This window comes from Tenebrio molitor, chromosome 5 (genome assembly GCF_963966145.1).
Source record: "Tenebrio molitor chromosome 5, icTenMoli1.1, whole genome shotgun sequence".
NCBI lineage: Eukaryota > Metazoa > Arthropoda > Insecta > Coleoptera > Tenebrionidae > Tenebrio > Tenebrio molitor.
The window spans coordinates 18,889,161-18,907,125 of record NC_091050.1 but is presented as its reverse complement, the minus strand read 5'-3'; the positions used below and the strand labels follow the sequence as shown (position 1 = coordinate 18,907,125).

At 36.3% G+C, this 17,965-nt stretch overlaps 3 protein-coding genes across 4 annotated transcripts in view; 1 reads left to right on the top strand and 2 right to left on the bottom strand.

Annotated features, from left to right (window-relative positions):
- Positions 1-38: 38 nt before the first annotated feature.
- dbo (Kelch-like protein diablo) lies at positions 39-6,522 on the bottom strand. Its single transcript, XM_069046988.1, has 4 exons — positions 6,361-6,522; positions 5,160-6,304; positions 1,377-1,863; positions 39-1,210 (listed from the first exon to the last, which is right to left on the bottom strand). Exons 2-4 carry the CDS (start codon positions 6,227-6,229, stop codon positions 1,019-1,021), a joined length of 1,749 nt encoding a protein of 582 aa, XP_068903089.1. The 5' UTR covers positions 6,230-6,304; positions 6,361-6,522; the 3' UTR covers positions 39-1,018.
- Positions 6,523-6,675: 153 nt separating this feature from the next.
- LOC138130493 (uncharacterized protein C18orf19 homolog A-like) lies at positions 6,676-7,840 on the top strand. Its single transcript, XM_069046997.1, has 3 exons — positions 6,676-6,817; positions 6,888-7,304; positions 7,354-7,840. The coding sequence occupies exons 2-3, from the start codon at positions 6,964-6,966 to the stop codon at positions 7,796-7,798; spliced, it is 786 nt and encodes a 261-aa protein (XP_068903098.1). The 5' UTR covers positions 6,676-6,817; positions 6,888-6,963; the 3' UTR covers positions 7,799-7,840.
- A 1,581-nt stretch (positions 7,841-9,421) lies between these two features.
- jub (LIM domain-containing protein jub) overlaps positions 9,422-17,965 on the bottom strand; it is a 29,106-nt gene continuing 20,562 nt past the window's right edge. Inside the window, exons 2-5 of one of the 2 annotated variants that reach the window (XM_069046984.1) lie at positions 11,304-11,473; positions 11,184-11,246; positions 10,961-11,126; positions 9,422-10,568 (exon numbers count right to left, since the gene is read on the bottom strand). In XM_069046984.1, the coding sequence (XP_068903085.1) occupies positions 10,333-10,568; positions 10,961-11,126; positions 11,184-11,246; positions 11,304-11,473 (635 nt within the window). In that variant the 3' untranslated portion in view covers positions 9,422-10,332. Of the gene's footprint in view, positions 10,569-10,960; positions 11,127-11,183; positions 11,474-17,965 lie in introns of both variants that reach the window. The other variant, XM_069046983.1, reaches the window with a different exon arrangement.

Below are 17,965 nucleotides of genomic sequence, written 5' to 3'. Positions count from 1 at the left end.
TCTATTATTTCGTCATTCCACAAATAATGAGTTAGCTGTACTTCGTAACAGTTTATTCGTTTGTAAAATATAAATGAAGCTGTCAACAAAATAATCGTTACAGTTAGTCTTGTAGGCAATATTTCACAATAAATTTTTCAAAGGGTTGAAAAATTGTTGCAAATAATAAAACTTAAGAATCAACATCACCTTGAGATTCAACATTTAACACGAATTTGATAATTAACTAAGATGTTTTTAATTAACAATTGCATTGCCCTCTACTCATGAAAAGTTCTCTAACAGGTGCATCCCACTTTAGCTCTGTGAAAACGCGACCCCGAATCCACTTGTCCAACAAAATTTCCACACATCTGCCGTTAAATTGAGTATTTCTTTTAACTTAAAAATAAAAATAAATTATTTAATAAAAATATATCACTATGTACAACAGAGTAGCATATTAGATCAAGTCCATGTATACACGTAACACTGCAATAAATTTAGATAAATTCTGCACAAATCTCCACGTAGAAAATGAAAAAAATTATTTGTTGCCACCATAAAATTTCTTTGTTGGTACAACAGGGAACGTTGGGAGACTTTCACAGAATGTACCTCTAAAGTCTAGTAACATGTGTGTTTTGCATATAATATGTATAAATATTTCTTTATTAGTAAAACGTGACTCATTTGATTTTATTTTTGTTTATACATATTTGGTAAAAATTGTATTTTCTCAGAGCGAACTCGTGATAGTATAAATGTGGGTTACAAATTTTTCACTCTGGGAAAACATAACAGATTCATAAAAAATCAATCTAGATAAATTAATATAAAAAAAATTCCTACAAACGATAGGATAATAACTTTCCAAATAGGACTTGAAAAATTAATAGAAATCACAATTCTAGATCTTACACTCTTGTATATTTACACCGCCTTACTGTAATAGGTTATCTTTTATCTTGAAAATAAACTATACGAAATTATAAGTAAAAGGCAACGACATACAGTAAGCCTTCTCTTTAAGTATTAACTACCATATCCGATTTTCCGTTTGTGGGGCTCTCATCACCCCGACGCCGCCTCCCAACCGCCTGTAGTTCATCGAGCCGCACAATCTCCATTGATTCTGCTCGGTGTCGTAAAACTCGATTGTTTTTAAATAAGCTGTACCGTCGAAACCTCCCACGGCGTACAACTGACCATTCACCACAGCCAATCCAACCTACAAAAATCAATAATTAAAAAAAACGATTCAAAATTGACACAAATTACATTTCAAAAGATAAAACAAAAACATTTTAGGTTACTTCCTGACCGCCATTTTGGCAAATAACTATTGACAGATGTCAAGTCAACACCTACACTTGAATGGTGGTACTTTTTCTTACCCCGCTTCGCCTGGAAGTCATTGCCACGATGGGACTCCACGTGTTGGTGTGAGGGTTGTAGCGCTCCGCACTCGACAGCTCCATGCAGTCGTCCCTGCCCCCAACAGCGTAGATTAAATTATTGAAGACAGCACAGCCTAAATGTTTTCGTCTGGTAGACATGGGGCTGACCAGCGCCCACTTGTTGTGTCTCGGGTCGTATCGTTCGACTGTATTTAAGGGGGACTGTCCGTCGGAGCCCCCGATCGCGTACAGATATCCACCTAACACGGCCACAGCTACTCCTAAACGTCTAGTAGTCATGGGGGCCACTTTGGTCCATTTATTCTCTTTGGGATCGTATCTTTCTACGTGGTTTAGACACTGGACGCCGTCTTGTCCTCCCACGGCATAGAGGAGGTTGTCCAGAACGGCGACGCCTACGCTTGTGCGGCAAGAAGTTGTCGGGGCGACGTCGCACGACCACTGGTCCGTTTGGGGGTCGTATCTAAAAATAATAACGGCACGTTCAGTCTACATTAAATACATGTCAAGAAATATGAGCCTGAATTATAAAATATGTATTAAATTCATAACAGATTGGTAAAATTGAAAGACATTGTCTAGTGATCCCAGAACTCTAACGTTTTGTGATAGGCAATACTAGTAACGAGGGGATTAGTATTTGACACCTCCTAGTGGTACGGTCTGCCCTCTCTCTACATCCAGAGCCCCAGGCTAAAGACCGACCCTTACATGTCTGTTTATTTACGCCCATTACCTGCTTCTTTGTTAAGCCTTTTAACTTCATAACGATATTGCCTATCATAAAACGTTAAGAGTTCTGGGATCACTATATTTCCAAAAGCAAAGTGAGTTATTGTTCTTTCAATTCCATCTATACTTGGGCCAACCAACAGATATAGTAATAAAAAAAGGGGATGTGGCCTAGTTGCGTAGAACGATATACGCCAAAGCCTGTTTCACAATGAAGCAGGTTCTTTGCCATTTGTCATTCTTATGTCTTGAAAAAAAACTATTTTGTAATACAAATCGAAAAATGCCAAGGAAAACAAACAAACAAACATAAACACGTGGTCAAACTCCCGAAGCGAGGTTAAAACGAATGAGATGCCGGATGCCGTCAAGTAATTTTTGTGGATGTACTATCGCGGCCATCCAAAAGTGAACGGTTTTTTTTAATAGTTTGATTTTTACTTTAAATCATAGGCGTCCTAAAATGTCAAAGTTTGACACTAGCGTTAAAAAAATTATTTAAACTATTTTTTTTGTAAATGCCACATCTCATTCCGATTCAGATAGCTAGGGCTATTGCAAAGCTAGAAGAAAATTGGTCGTTGGCTTCTGTGGCGAGAGAATTACATTGCAATAAGACTTGCATCTTCAATATAAAGAGGTGTTGGAAAAAAAACAGGCTTGCAAGGTCAATACGAATAGGTGTTGGAAAGGTTTCTTTACTAAAGTTTACTTTCACGTTAATAATGTATTAATTACTTCTCAACCTCATTTTTATTAAAAAATATTTATTACAACTTTTTATTATTAAAATAGTAACGCCTGCTGCACGAACGCTAATGAATACAGCCTGATTTAATCTAACGAAAAATTCGAAAATGTTCGCAAGCTATCGTTCACTTTTGGATGGCCGCGGTTGTACATCAGGCTTTCGAAAATCTGCGCACGTTTTGAATAAGCCAATTGGAAGCTGCTATTTAAAATACGCGGGCACTAGGGGGCGGTTTTATTACTATATCTGTTGGTTGGCTCAAGTATAGTGCACTTGTTAAAATATTCAATGAGTAAACATATTCACCATTCAAAATTAGTCTAAAGTTTTGAGGGTCTATTACAAAGAGAACGCACAAAGCGGGTTCGGAACAAAGGCAGTAAAAATAAAAAGGCAGTGAGTGATTTGAAGGCTTTGACGAATTCGAAAATTTGCGACGACAACGGTTTCTATTCAAGTGATCCTTCCGGAGCAACGGGTACAAATTTCAGACAAAAACCAAATTTGCAGATACAGTTTGTGAGACCTTCCGCATTGGTAGTTTCTGAGAAATTGATTTTTAAAAGTGAAAATAAGGTGGCAAGTGGGAACGGGCGAAAAAAAGGGAGGATTATCAGAAAATGTTCGAGTTTTTTCCGAAAAGTTTAAGCGAAATAAAATATGTATTACCATTACTCTTTGCTGCTTGCTGTATAAAATATTGTACAGTTGGCTTAAAAAAAAACGGGAAATGAAATTTGACCTAATGTGAATTGGAAATTTAATTTGTCGATTTATGTCAATTTGTGTCTGTTTGACAGTTGTATTTCTGACACATAAGTGCAGTTTTTTAACCTAAATTCTAAAAGACCGTTTCCAACTATAAAAATTTAATAAAATCTGACAGAACTTTTTCTGACAGTTCTCGTTTTTTTTTTTTTAAAGCCAACCGTACAAAGAGTAGAAAAAATCTCATTCATTGCAATTTGTAACATTGCAATTTGTAATACAGCGTGATCAACAATGACTGAGTGTGGGTTTTCAACGCCAACTGCGATGGGACAATCATTTCTAATGACACTGTATTATTGCGGGCAAAAAAAGTGGGACATCAACGTCATTATCTTGACTTTTAATGTGAAATTACCCTCATCTAATTCTATCCCTATTTTGAATTGATTGACGTTGTCATTAAGTATTGTAGGTTTTAGGGAATGATTGCAAGTAAGCACGTAGTGAATATTTATTTAATGCAAAGTCCCAATCAAAATCTACCTTTATCAAAAGAAGAGGGCATTTGGAAAAGGAAACTAGAAGTATGTACAGTCGGAACGTTATGGATGTGGATTGGGGACTTGTCGTTAAGTTGGCACTACCAGCAAAAGTAACTAGGCGCGCCAATAAGGTTATTGGAATTTATGACAGATCTCACTAATGTACAGTTCAATCGTAAGTTTTAAGCGACCTTGAGTTTGACAATCCATATCCAAAACATTTCGAGTATATAAAATACATTTTTAAACTGTCACTAATAGTGTAAAAAAAATGACAATAAAGCTTGAACTACATCGATTTTTTTAAAACTGACATAAATTTCGTTTCTGCTGAATTTTTCAATTAATAATACAGGGTCATTATAAATGATTGTTCCATCGCAGTTGGCGTTGAAAACCCATACAAATTTTGGATGTGCCGCCTGCTTCGCAACGTTAGACAAACTAGTAGACAGATTTCCACTACCGTCAGTAGCGCCACCTATCGGCGATGCTAGTCTCACTCATGTTATCAAGCTTGCGGCACATTCAATTTAGCCACCAACGCTCGCCAACGCCTACTACGATGGTACAATCATTTATAATGACCCTGTATAATAATCTTTGCTGTTTTTTTTTTTTTGTAAAAAATGTTGACACGTGACTCCCGTGAACACGCTAACTGTTATGGTTAAAATTACAAGCAAATATTATCACCATATTATGTCTATTTTTTTTTCTAATCAGTATGTACTTTTGAAACGACATTTTAAATGTAAATTGTTTGTGTCTGGCCACATTAAATCTATAAATAAAAATGAGTGATTCGGTATTCCTTATCACTCCGACACTCCACATAGTAATTACTTTTTTTTTTATGTAATAATGATCACATGACAGTTGTGTTAATAATAATAATCATTATATTGCATGTTTATGATCTGAATGTACAATGGGTACAGGACATTTCAAAATTAAACAAAGTACCTACACAGTTTAAATAAATTGCAAAAGTTTCAGCAGAAATAAAAAAACATATATTACCTCTCTATACTGTTAAGATAGCTTTGCCCGTCATGTCCTCCAACTGCATACAGCAAATCGTTTAACACGGCAACTCCAACACCACACCTTCGCTTGCTCATCGGAGCCACCATCTTCCACTCCATCGTTTGCGGGTCGAACTTCTCCACGGAGGCAATAGCGTCCCCGCTACACCACCCTCCGACTGCAAATAAAACCTCTCCTCTTCTGGTGGGTTTGCGCGGTCTAGTCCTGGGTCCCTGCATCAGAGGTCTCTCTTGTGGCAACAACAGATAATTTTTGGCCTCATCAACCAAGTCTCGACAGGACTCGTCGGACCGGACCAAAAGATCGGAACCCACCGTCCCTACTAGAAATTTGGGACTCAACAGAGGTAGTCTGACGTGTTGCAAAACCTGATGCAGATGCTGCCTCCGTTCGGTCACGTTGTATTTCACCCACGACATAACAGCGTTAAAGACTTGTTCTTCGGTGCGAACATTCAACTCGTCACTCGAAATAATATCAACTAATTGTCCAACTGGCAGTAACAAAAATTCCTCACTTTCCATGACCTCTTGAAAATTGTGCTGCGTGAATTTGTCAGCGATTCTCAGCAGTTCGCGGCATGAGTGGGTGTCGGCGAATGCCCTGATTCCGAGACAATTGGAAGGGTCTAATTGACGTTTAAGAAATTCGCAGCAGATGTCTTGGATTTCAGTCAGTTGCAAGAGACAAGCTGCAGGTAGTAACATTTGAACGTTTGACTCTTCCACAATGATGTGGGAGGTGTAGCAAAAGTCTATTAATAAGTCCATGGCGATTTCGTCGATGTCCCTTATTGTGACTTCAGTTTGCCTGGATTCAGCCAGTTCTCCCGTGAACATGGCCCGGAAGTAGGGGCTGCACGCGCTTAAAATGACTCGGTGCGCGAAGATCTTCCTCGTGCCGACGTTGAGGACGACGTCGCAGAGCTCTCGGTGACGCCGCAGCAAGTTTAATTCAGTCAGTGTGCTCTTTGGGTGTTTGTCGGAGGTGTGGGAGAGCCTCGCCGGAGACGGAGGGCGATCTCCAACTGCCATCTCCCCCATTCTGCAAGTGCCCCGAATGTGGGAGGCCAGTTGGAGGCGCAAGGGCGGAGACGCCCAACCCCACACGGAGTCTATCTACAAACAAATTACACTTCCAACCAATTTCACAATCACATGATTTCGAAATTTACCTTCGGTCTTTTTCTGAACGCTCGGGTCAAAAGCCAAACTCGATGTCCCTATCTCTCGGCGGCCACCTCCGAGATGTTCACAGCATAATTGTCAAAAAACCCATTTGGAACGTTTTACAGCTATTAAAAACACAAACACTTCTACAACTAACTGTATCGACGTAAATGTCAACATCTAACATTTTTGACACTTGATCTGGGGACATTGGAGCCGCTCCGTTTGTCAACATGAGCAATTTCAAAGTTTGGCGCGTTGTCTATCAAATAATTACCGCAAAATAATATCCCCTTGTAGAATAGAGTAATACGCCGCGTTAAATTAGCATTGTGCTAATTCTAAAATTAAATTGTTTTTGTTAACGCTAAAGTATGTCATTTGGAAACCGATTGCGATCCGTGAATATGGTCACGTCACAAGCGGCAGGCATTCTGATAAAAATAATGTGTAAATAAGTAGGTGAGTGCTTAAACGCGACCCCACGGAGTCAGTTCGCGATAAAAATAGTCATTTTATGGCCTTATTTAAGGAATTGAACCGTGCGGAGCCCTACTGCACTTGAAAATTTTCCGCTATCAATTTTGAGGTTATATTTACAAATTCACATGGCGAACGTCCTAGCTAGAAGGCTTTTGAGCCGGAATTTGATCAGATTAAAGGATTTAACACACATTACCACACACGCCAGATGTACGAGTATATTTGTCATCAGCTTAAACAGCAACAACAACGCTTTATTCCAAACGAATCACGTCAAACCACTTCACTACTGTAGAAGTAGCCAAGTCCAATTCTTTTCCAACGAGAAGAAAGATGAGCCCCAAAAGAAGGCATCACTGTTTCAGAGGTTCAAGGAAATGTACAAGTCCTACTGGTACGTGCTCGTTCCAGTACACTTGGTCACGTCAGCGGCGTGGTTCGGCGGATTTTACTACTTGGCCAAAAGGTACTGCAGATACTTGTGTCAGTTATGATTTTAAAACATTTTGTTTTAGTGGTGTCGACATTGTCGCGCTTTTGGAATCGTGGAATATCAGTGAACGAATCACAAACCCTCTCAAGGACTCCAGTATGGGATACCTTGCACTTGCTTATGCTCTGTACAAAATAGCAACTCCTGCAAGGTACACAGTCACTTTGGGGGGAACCACAATTTCAATCAACTACTTGAGGAAGTGGGGCTACATCAAGCCGGTTCCCAGTAAAGAGAGGCTCAAGGAAATGTACCTTGAGCAGAAGGACAACTTGTTGGAGACTGTCCGTGAGACCAGGGAAGGTTTAAAAATGCAGTCAGAGAAACTGAAGGATAAGAAAGAAAATATAATAGAAGACTTTGATAAAGGTATTAAACAAATCAAGGAGTTAGGAGAGAAGATTAAAAGCAAGGAGAGTGTTGTAGAAGTAAATAAAAAAGTAAAGAAACCTAAAGATAAGAATTAATCTAATGTTATACATACATAGTGAATAAGATACTAAAAGCTTGTACTTTTATTTGGGAGCGAAGCTCACTTGTTTTAAATCATTTCATTTAAAGTCCATTCGTTTTAATAAACAATTGTCAATGTCAAAAATTCTTATAAGACCGGACTGTACCACCCCAGATTCCCCAGAATATCGTATTTATGGACCAGATGTATAATGGTTTTTACACTAGATATTTATTGAGGTTATGTATATGTTGCACTTTCACGTTTTTCTATCGCAATTACACAAATCATATCCCGCGACCCGTACGCAAGTACCTACAGAAAAATGATATCTGTTAAGACCTTGCCCATCAAAAGCAATGTTATGATGTTTAATGATTCTGAAAAGTGAGTTGCGTCTTCAAACTTAGCAAGAAGAAATGAAGGTTTGTACGGAATATTTACTTGAAATTCAATAAATCGGGAAATGTGAACGGCAAAATAAAATGTGGATTGAAAGATAAAAGACAAAAACTAGTTTAATATTAGGAAAATGAAAAAAACTAGGAAATAGGTTACTTCAAAAATATGAGCAGCTTTCTCGCAAATTTCTTTCATCGACATTCATGGTTTTTCCGTCTCCAATTCTTTGCAGTATCGAACTACTGCCATCTTTTCACGTTGAAGAAGCGACTGACCCGTACCTCTTTTACGTGAAGCCATTCTTCAACTTTAAATTCTTCGCCAATTTTGAATTTTATATTAAACAAGTCTTGCGCATGTCAAATGGACGAAATTTGGCTGACACTCAGAGATGCCAATATTGATTTATGAAATAACTAGGTTTGACATTTTGGCAAGTCTACCACCTTGACAACATTTTGACAATTGTTTATTAAAACGAATGGACTTTATTTTATGTTGAGGTTTTACGTATCCTATCATGCAAGGCAGCCTTCGTAGTTCCCTACAAGGGATTGTTTAAATAAATTGTACATATTTTATAACGAATCCACAAGTTTTTTATTAAGCAAAAAGAAATAGAAATTATATATTCAATATCTATGTCAGTTATTCTTTCTACCCTTGCTGCCCAAGTTATTCTCTTTGTAAGTTTTTAACAATTTTTTAAACGACTTTTTACCAAAGATTTATTAGTTTGTTTTTGAACTATAAAAAAAGTCAATCCTAAAAAGTAGTTTTTGTAAAATCGTATCAAAATGAAGTCATTTATACAGTAATTTGCGGGTGTAAATAATGCTTTTTGCACCCTAAGGCCTAAAAGAACAACAATTAATTTTAAGAGCTATTTTATTTGTTGCACCACATTGGCAACCAACAACATAACTCTTGATTTTTGAGAACGAATCATGTCATTTATTTTTTCAAAGCTATAAGGTGGATTTAAATGATTTTACAAAAAATAATGTTTGCATTTCGGGCGTGAACGGTGATTTTGGCCCTTTGGCGTCTTATAATTCCGCCGCGGGCCAAAATCGCCTCCTTCACGCCCAGAATACAAAAATATTTATTCTGAATGTTAGTCATCTATCTATAGTCGTAATGCACCAATGCCATCAGTCACGTGGTCAAATTTATTGACTGCAGGCAGACTGGGATTGTAGAAAGTAGCAAAAACTGTATTAAAAACGTGAAATAATATTTATATGTTTATTTTAATGTAAAAGCATAAAAACATGGAATGAAAATTATCCTTAAGCTTGTCCTGTCATTAGAAACATATCACAGCAAATACATTAAAAAAATTTAATAGCCTGAAAATTTTGGGCTGACGTCGTTTTGGGCTAATCTATACGTAGAATCGTCAATAAAATGCACAATAGGAACAAGTTTGTAAACACATTTAACACCTAAACATTTAATTCCACTGCATTTGTTCTAGACACGTAGAATTCAATCTACCCTCAACATCCAATTTATCTATCTTCACTACGGTTTTACTCTGTGATTTAATAAAATATATCCACGACAATATGATTATCACATAAGATCTCACCTATTAATACAAAATAACATCAGGAAGTATCAAAAGCTAGGAGTCTTCATTTTAACAAAATCTTGAATGAATTCTTGTTACAAAACTTGTTTATATCTACACATTTCGGAAAAATTAGGTCAGAAATAATTAAGCGAAGGGTTGGGCTAAATTGACGTGTCTCGGTCAAACCTACAGACTTCGTTGTAACTGTCAACAAATAAGACAAAAGAATGCCAAATAATACAATCACAATGTATAAGCATTTAGGCCATAAAATTACGGTTTAAACTTACATAACAATGTCCTACATCCCTAACAACTTTTAGCGCTCCTCCTAACTTGTTAAACGATGATTCTATCAATAATAACAAGATTAAACTACACACTAAAAGCATTGAAAATTATGAGCAAATCTTCCGTGAACCTTCACGATCTACTCTTGCCTCTCTCCCACATTGTGAATTTCTGGCACATTAAAATACTACGATTTTGATGTAAAAGCAAAGTAATTAAAATTGTCTGACGTGGCTCGGCCTACGACCTAACTTAAGCTGCCCTAGACCCTGCGCTTAGCCCGTATACTGATATGTGGCCGCGACAGGGTGCATCTGTCTTGGGGTGTGTTGCAATCTCTCGATGTGGCAACTGCGACACATCAGTCGTCCTTCCAGAGGGTAGCAGCGCTTGTCGGGTTCGTCGGTCAGCTGCATTCCGCACTCCTCGCAAATGTAACAGTCGACGTGGAAGTCTTTGTCCATGGAGACGACTCGGACGGTTTCTTCGGTACCTTCGACTGGCGTTATACCTACAACAAACAAGTGAAATTTAACAAACACATACATTAACGTTATCGACAACTTCTGAAGTTTTATTTACGAGACCCAAAAAACAATAGTCAAGTTGGACTGTAGACTAAATTTCGCATATGTTCTCCAATTTAATTTAGTTGCCTGAAGAATTTCTTCTCCGGCCCAAGCAGCCGACCATACTTATGACGACGACGTTTGCCAAGTTGTAAGCAAAACTTATTACTGAGAGAAAACGGAAGCATTGAAAGATAAACAGGCAGCGGAAGACCGAACAAAAATAAATTCATCAACATTGTTATATGATATTAGGCAAATAAAGAAGTTAAGATGTACGCTTTTGCCCACTTTGACTTTTTTTTAATCGCACGGTATTTCTTTTTTTTCTTACCTTTGCCACAAGCTGCGCATTTGGGTGCGAACATCCTGTGGTAATCGTTGACACAGTAGATTTTATTGTCGACGTCCACCGTAAAAGGCACACCGTCTAAGCACTCGTTACAAATGCAACAACGGAAACAGCCCGGATGGTAGGACTTGCCCATGGCTTGCAAGATCTGGAAACAATAAAGACAAACATAAGAAGGTTGTTTATCACTGTGAATGTGACTAACCATTTCCATGATTAAATGGCCACAGATGGCGCACTTTTCCGCAGTTTGTTGAAATCCTGAATACTGCAAAACATTAATTATTGGATTTTCGGTTTGATTGCTGTCTTGTTTAGTCATTACCAAGTAATCTTCTTCGCAGTATACTCTTCCGTGGACGTTATAAAAAGCTTTGCCGCGAAGGGCGCGACCGCACGAACAACATATGAAGCAGTTCGTGTGGTACAAGTTGCCCATCGCTTGGCAAGCTTGTCCGGCGCCTGTTACTTTTTCGCCACAAGTGTGGCAAATACCTGAAAAAGAGAAAAACAGTTCAGACGAGCGTTGAAGGTGGTGAGGCGGTTCGTTGCAAGAAATGAGTCATGAAAATCGGCGATTAATAGTTTAAAATATAAATAGGTAAATGTATTAATAGTTATTTACGCAACAAGTGGGATATACACAATATTATCGCAAGGATGTGAAGTTTGCACAACGAAGTCGTGGTCGAGTTGTGTAATAACACAAGTGTGATAAGTAAGTTATATTACACAATTGTAGGTTAATAGCATTTTGAACATGACGTGTTCTTATGACAGAATTTTTGCAAAATCTGAATAGCTGCAATAAATAATAAAAATATTTAATGTCGACGTCTTTTAAGGGAGATTTATTACAAGTTGTGTACGAACTGTTTCAATTCTTGCTTTGTGTTTATTTCATGCAGTGGAAGATTGCATGGAAAAAGCAATTAGACGTTGAAAGAAAAGTAAATATTTGTACCTGACATACTACGACCGTATCACATAATGAAACTACAAGACAATTAAAATTTTCTGAGCACTGTGTACAACAAACAATTAAATGGAAAGACTTCAAGCAAAGAATAGTATATTAAAAAAAAACATGTAGCTACCAAGAAACTACGTTTGACAGTTTCACACAAACAAAAGTAATGAAATTAGATTTAAAATCGGAGTGTGGAATGTGGCAGGTGATGTGGGGTCAAACGAGTCGAATTTAGAATTATCAGATACCAAATATTGAAAACTTGTCCTCCGCATTACGGTTCTTTTATCAGCGAGATAACGATCCCTAAAATATACTGTAAATGTTTAGAAAAACTTTCTCTGATTACAATATCCAAAAAGAAATTTTAGATTAATGGAATAACATTCTCTACCTACAGAAATTCTTCGACTTGTTTCATCTGTTTCGTCACTACTCAGCTCCCTTGCAAAGGGGTGCAATTGTTTGTTTGCTAAAACCACAATTAAAGAAACACTCTAAATATTAGTGAAAACCCTATCAAAATGTGTTCAGTCGTTTTTCATTTATAAACGTCCAAGAGATGCACACAGATACAAATTTTGTCTTTAATAAATAGTTATTTGTACAACTAGTTATGAAAGTCATACTTTTTTTCACGAATTTGCAGATTGATTAATTGATTAATCAAGCAAATAAGTGAATAAAAGAGACTTTCATAATGTGTTGTACACACAATTTTTTTTGCATATCGAAAAAAGTTGAGAAATTTGGTCTAAAAGGATTTATGAAAAATTACACAAAAAAAAAATAGGTATGCTTTGATAATCATCTCCAAGGAGATGGAATAAAATGATGCAAAAAAGTACTACTTTCACTACGATTTTTCGTGTAAAAAAGTGCTACTTTCACTACGATTTTGCGTGTAAAAAAGTGCCACTTTCATTACGATATGCAAAAAATTAATATAACGGCGTCTCTGATGATAAGTGCTGTTTGCACAGGCTGCGTTGAAAGCTCGAGAAAGTTTTTGTAACAAAAAAAAATATTTTGGAGGCCCCTATTTTCAACCGATATCTTTTAATCCGCAGTTAATAAACTACACTCACCGGCACAAAAAGCGACTCATTATGATTTCTTTAATAAATAATCTCGAAATTATATTTGTGCTTATTTTTTTTATAATGGTTAAATTGGGATATTTTCAAAGATCGGGAGTGCTATGGTCACCATGGCAACCGAATTGTTTTGTTTAAATAAATTATTGAAAACTTTGCGCTACTTCCATGTTGTGTTTTTGTCGGTTGTTTTACGTGTTAAAACTTTGAATTTGACAATACGAGATACTAATTCAACATACATACTGTTCAAATTTTGACAATTTTTTATAACATAAAATTTTTTTCTAAAAAATAACTTTTATCATTTTTCATTAAAATCTTATTTCCTGTGTTTAATGTTTTGTTTGTCAGATATTCTTTGGCAAAGATTAACTTAAATAGCACCTACCAATACAACATGATACCAAAAAAAAAATCTAAGACAATGAATTACTTAAAATTCAAAGTGAGTCGTTTTTTGTGCCGGTCAGAGTATAACAATAATACCTAAACGAATTTTCATCTTAAAACATTGATTACACTGGTTTATACAGGGTGATTTACGAGGAATAATGAGCCCGACGGAATAGAAAATGCAACCCACAATACATTGCAACAAAAAGCCGGACATCGAAGCGGTAAATGTCCGGGTTTTTCTCCTGATGAATTGCGGGTTGCATTTTCTATTCCGTCGGGCTCATTATTCCTCGTAAATCACCCTGTATACCTTAGCTGAAAATTGTAATTTCTTGTAGATTTTGGGGCACTGAGTTCAGAAAAAATATTCAAAAAATTCTATCACGTCAGGTTAAAGAACTATTTAATCATTAGCAATAATAATACAAGAGTAATTCCTAAATCAACAAAATCAAAAATGACCTATTTTTCTTTGTTTCTTATAATTTTCCGCATCCGTTTCCCTTATAACAGACCAACAGTAATCCCCTAACACACTTTCATCCCAAAAGCCTTTGTGCCGATTTCCAAAAAATTTCACATCGTGATGAAACCGCTCGCCCTGCTCGACACTCGTGCTACCTAAGTTTTTAGGAAACAAGTCCAAATGCGAGTGAAGGAAATGTATTTTAAGAGACATATTTACACCCATCTAGTGATAATTTTGCAATAATTGCGGGACAATTTCCCGATATTAGTTATGTTTTTTTTCTCTCAAAGACAAACAGGATGGAGTAGGATTTCTGAATGTAGAATCGACTTTGTGACAGACAGAACATCAGGACAAAGAATTTTATGTTTGTTTTTGGAATTTATACCTAAAGTCCGTGTCATGCATAAATAACAGTCGTTTTCCTGATTCACGGGCTCTCGCCAAAATACTGGAACTCCAAATCGAAGAATTTTTTTTTCTCCAGATACCCATGATGTTAGAGTTATCCTGCAGCTTTCACCAAAAACGTGTTAAACCCATTTCTTCTCTTGATTTGTTATTGCAAAACCAAATTAATGCAGATATCCTGATTTCAGTGCATCTAATATAGGTCTTCTTTTTTTTGCAAATATAAATTTTCCACAAACGCAACAAAAACGATCAGAAGCTAATTTACACGATCTACTATTTATACATATTGTACAATTTAGGACACTTTCTGATACCAGATGTCTTAAAACAATGGACTTTAATTCGCAGGTATCCGTGCAGAGAAGCAGAAATATTATATTTTTTAGCAAAAAACTGTGAGGTGATAAAAAAATTTTGACTATCATTTATAGAAGGCAACTAAACATAAAAACAAGGTTTTGATAAAAGGTATATAAAAAAAATAATTATTTGTAAACTAGTGTTATTTTTATAAAATGATTACATTAATTTCTCATCTCAATAATCTCGATGTAACAATACATACCAAAAGATAATTATATAGGTAAATAACATACATGTGACTAAATAAATTTTTCGGTAGCTGTGTGATGGATAACATTGTTTCTTTGTCATATTATTGACATTGTCAGGTTCAATATTTGAGATGCTGAATTTCGAGCTATGTTTACTTACACTGTTTATTTTATACGGTGCGATCAACAATTAGTTAGATAAAGGGCGGCTATGACTTTGACTGTCAGATTTTTCGTATCTTTGCTAACTCAGGTAATAAACGTGAAACAACTGTGAGTATGAATCAAATTTTAACGCAAATAGAGCGCTGTTGCCTGTTTGGCTGAGTTTCGGCAAAAATTTCAAAATTAAAATTGAAACAGGTATATGCAACCCGAAATATCGAGCGATCAAATTAATTTGTAATCGAGTAATCCATGGATTTGAATCCGTATGTATGTCTTCGCGATTGAAATGTCGAGATCTAACCTGTGTTTATTGAAGCGTGAAGTTCATAGTTCAAGTAACGACATACGATTTCGGATTCATCGATAACTCGATTACAAATTAATTTGATCGCTCTTTACTTCCATCCATTTCAGACACAAGCCGAAAATCTCAACGCCTTCTTAGATCTAAATAATTGTTGATCGCACGGTAGATATAGCATAGAGTAAACTCGCTCATAAAATTATGTTGTACTACTGGGGACAAATTACGTTGGTCGTCAAAGTCATTTGAGTGACATAAATTTTTGAACGGTGGAAGGTGCCATATTTCTGACAAGAGAAAAGTCAATAATTCGAAATTGTCATCGATGTTGACTTAACGTTAATGCTTGGTTTACATTTTTTTTTTTCAAGTGACAGAAAATTGATGACCAAAGTATTTTGTCCCTAATAGTACTATGGCGGACAATAAATTTAGGCCGGCCTGTCATTGCCTTGACATCAAAATGTGAAGCCGGCATTATGTGCAACTAACCCCATTTTCGATTTTTGTCATTCTTGTCATCGTGACAGCGATAATCAAAATTAAAATTAGGAAAAGAAGCGTGCACCAGGGAGAAGTGCTACTATAAATCAGTTATGGTAGTGCGTCATGATCTGTAAGTTACGAAAAGGGCGAAGGAAACGCCAAACAGCTTGAAAACCTTCAGTTTGACCAACTGACACATCAGTCATAATGACAATAAATGGTCGCTTGCATTGACTTTTTTGAAATGTCAGAAATTTGCCGGCCTAAATTTATTGTCCGCCATAGTACAAACGGGAAGTAAATACATATATACCAAAAAAAAATTATTTTTTTTATATTTTCTATTTAAAAGTTCTAAAAGAGCCATCAACATTTTTTTGCAATGGATTTAAAATCTAGCTTAGACAATATGATCAATAAAAAACAGATAAGTGATGATAATGGAAAATAAAACTTTTGAAAACGTACGGCGTAGCTTCAACTATAACGACAGCTACGACGAAGAGGTTTTGTCGAAACTCCAACAAATAACGATGTGTATGGTAAATTCAGTCACCATTTTCTTCGTTCTCATTTCAAAAAAGAGCTTTCTATCATAAATATTTTCTGTTCTCGAGTGAAAATCCTTGTTCAAATAAATTTCAAGTAAATGTCAATGACAGGTGACATTTTATTAAGTTACGTGCGGTTCGTTGAAACTTTGTTTCCTAAAGCCTCCTCTTATCTCTCTTTTCGTTGATCATATTGTATAAGATTCTGTTTGAGAAAACAACGTCTGATTTTTTAAAAACTTTTCAAATGTACGATGTAATACGGTTGGGAGCTATTCAAAACATTATTTTTAAATTGCTACCCTCACAAATATTATTTTTTGTTTGTGGTTTCTGATTTACTTCCAATTTGGAAACGTTCACAGTTGTTTCTCCTAAACTTAAATTTAGTACCTAGGTGCCTAGTACCGACTAAAAATAGTCTTATTTCGTTTGAAAGTGCCTTCCCACGAGGCCAACAACGTACTATGGCGGACAATAAATTTAGGCCGGCCTGTCATTGCCTTGACATCAAAATGTGAAGCTGGCATTATGTTCAACTAACCCCATTTTAGATTTTTGTCATTCTTGTCATCGTGGCAGCGATAATCAAAATTAAAATTGGGAAAAGATGCGTGCACCAGAGAGAAGTGCTTCTGCAAATCAGTTATGCTAGTGCGTCATGATCTGTAAGTTACGAAAAGGGCGAAGGAAACGCCAAACAGCTTGAAAACCTTCAGTTTGACAAACTGACACATCAGTCATAATGACAATAAATGGGCGCTTGCATTGACTTTTTTGAAATGTCAGAAATTTGCCGGCCTAAATTTATTGTCCGCCATAGTAGGTACTATGTAGAAATGGTTCATCGTGATCTCTTCCTATTCCATCAATCATACAAAACTTTAAAACGTCGACTATTTACTGGACGAATCTTGGTAGAGTGCGTTTCAACGAGAGGTACATAGGCGTACTAAAATGTATTGGCGAAATGGTTTCTACCTGTGGACTTTAAACCACTATCTCTCGGACCCCAAGTAAAAAACCAAAGCTTTTTTCTACAACCGTCAAAAAAACGTGACATTTATGCATCGTTATCAAGTCGCAAAGTATGTCATTTTTGACAAATATTTTAGCATCCAAGGAAAATTTTACAAAAATTTAAAAATTCAAAAATATTAAAATGCGGTTGTAAAAAAATAGTGTTTGTATTTCGTGCGAAAGATGATTGTTTTGTTGGCGCATTCGAATGAGTTTGAAGTCTCGACCTGACGGTCTCGACCAAAAATTCATTTTCATGCCCCAACAAAAAACAATCATTTTGCGCACTTAATCAGTGTGGAATAAAATGATTTACATCTAGTTACCTTTGGAATTTTTGCACGTGTAAATTTTTCTGTACCGCTCTACTTTTTTTTTCGAAGTGCCGAACTATTAGTTCTGTCAATAAATGTCATCAATCGAATTGACAATTGTTACAATTTACTAAATTGAATTAACAAACGTTGGTGGCCAGTTTCAACACTAGCTGCGACTTGCTTTTGTTAGCTCCGTTTTAATTTCAATCTCAACTTTGCATTCATATCATCCCTTCGC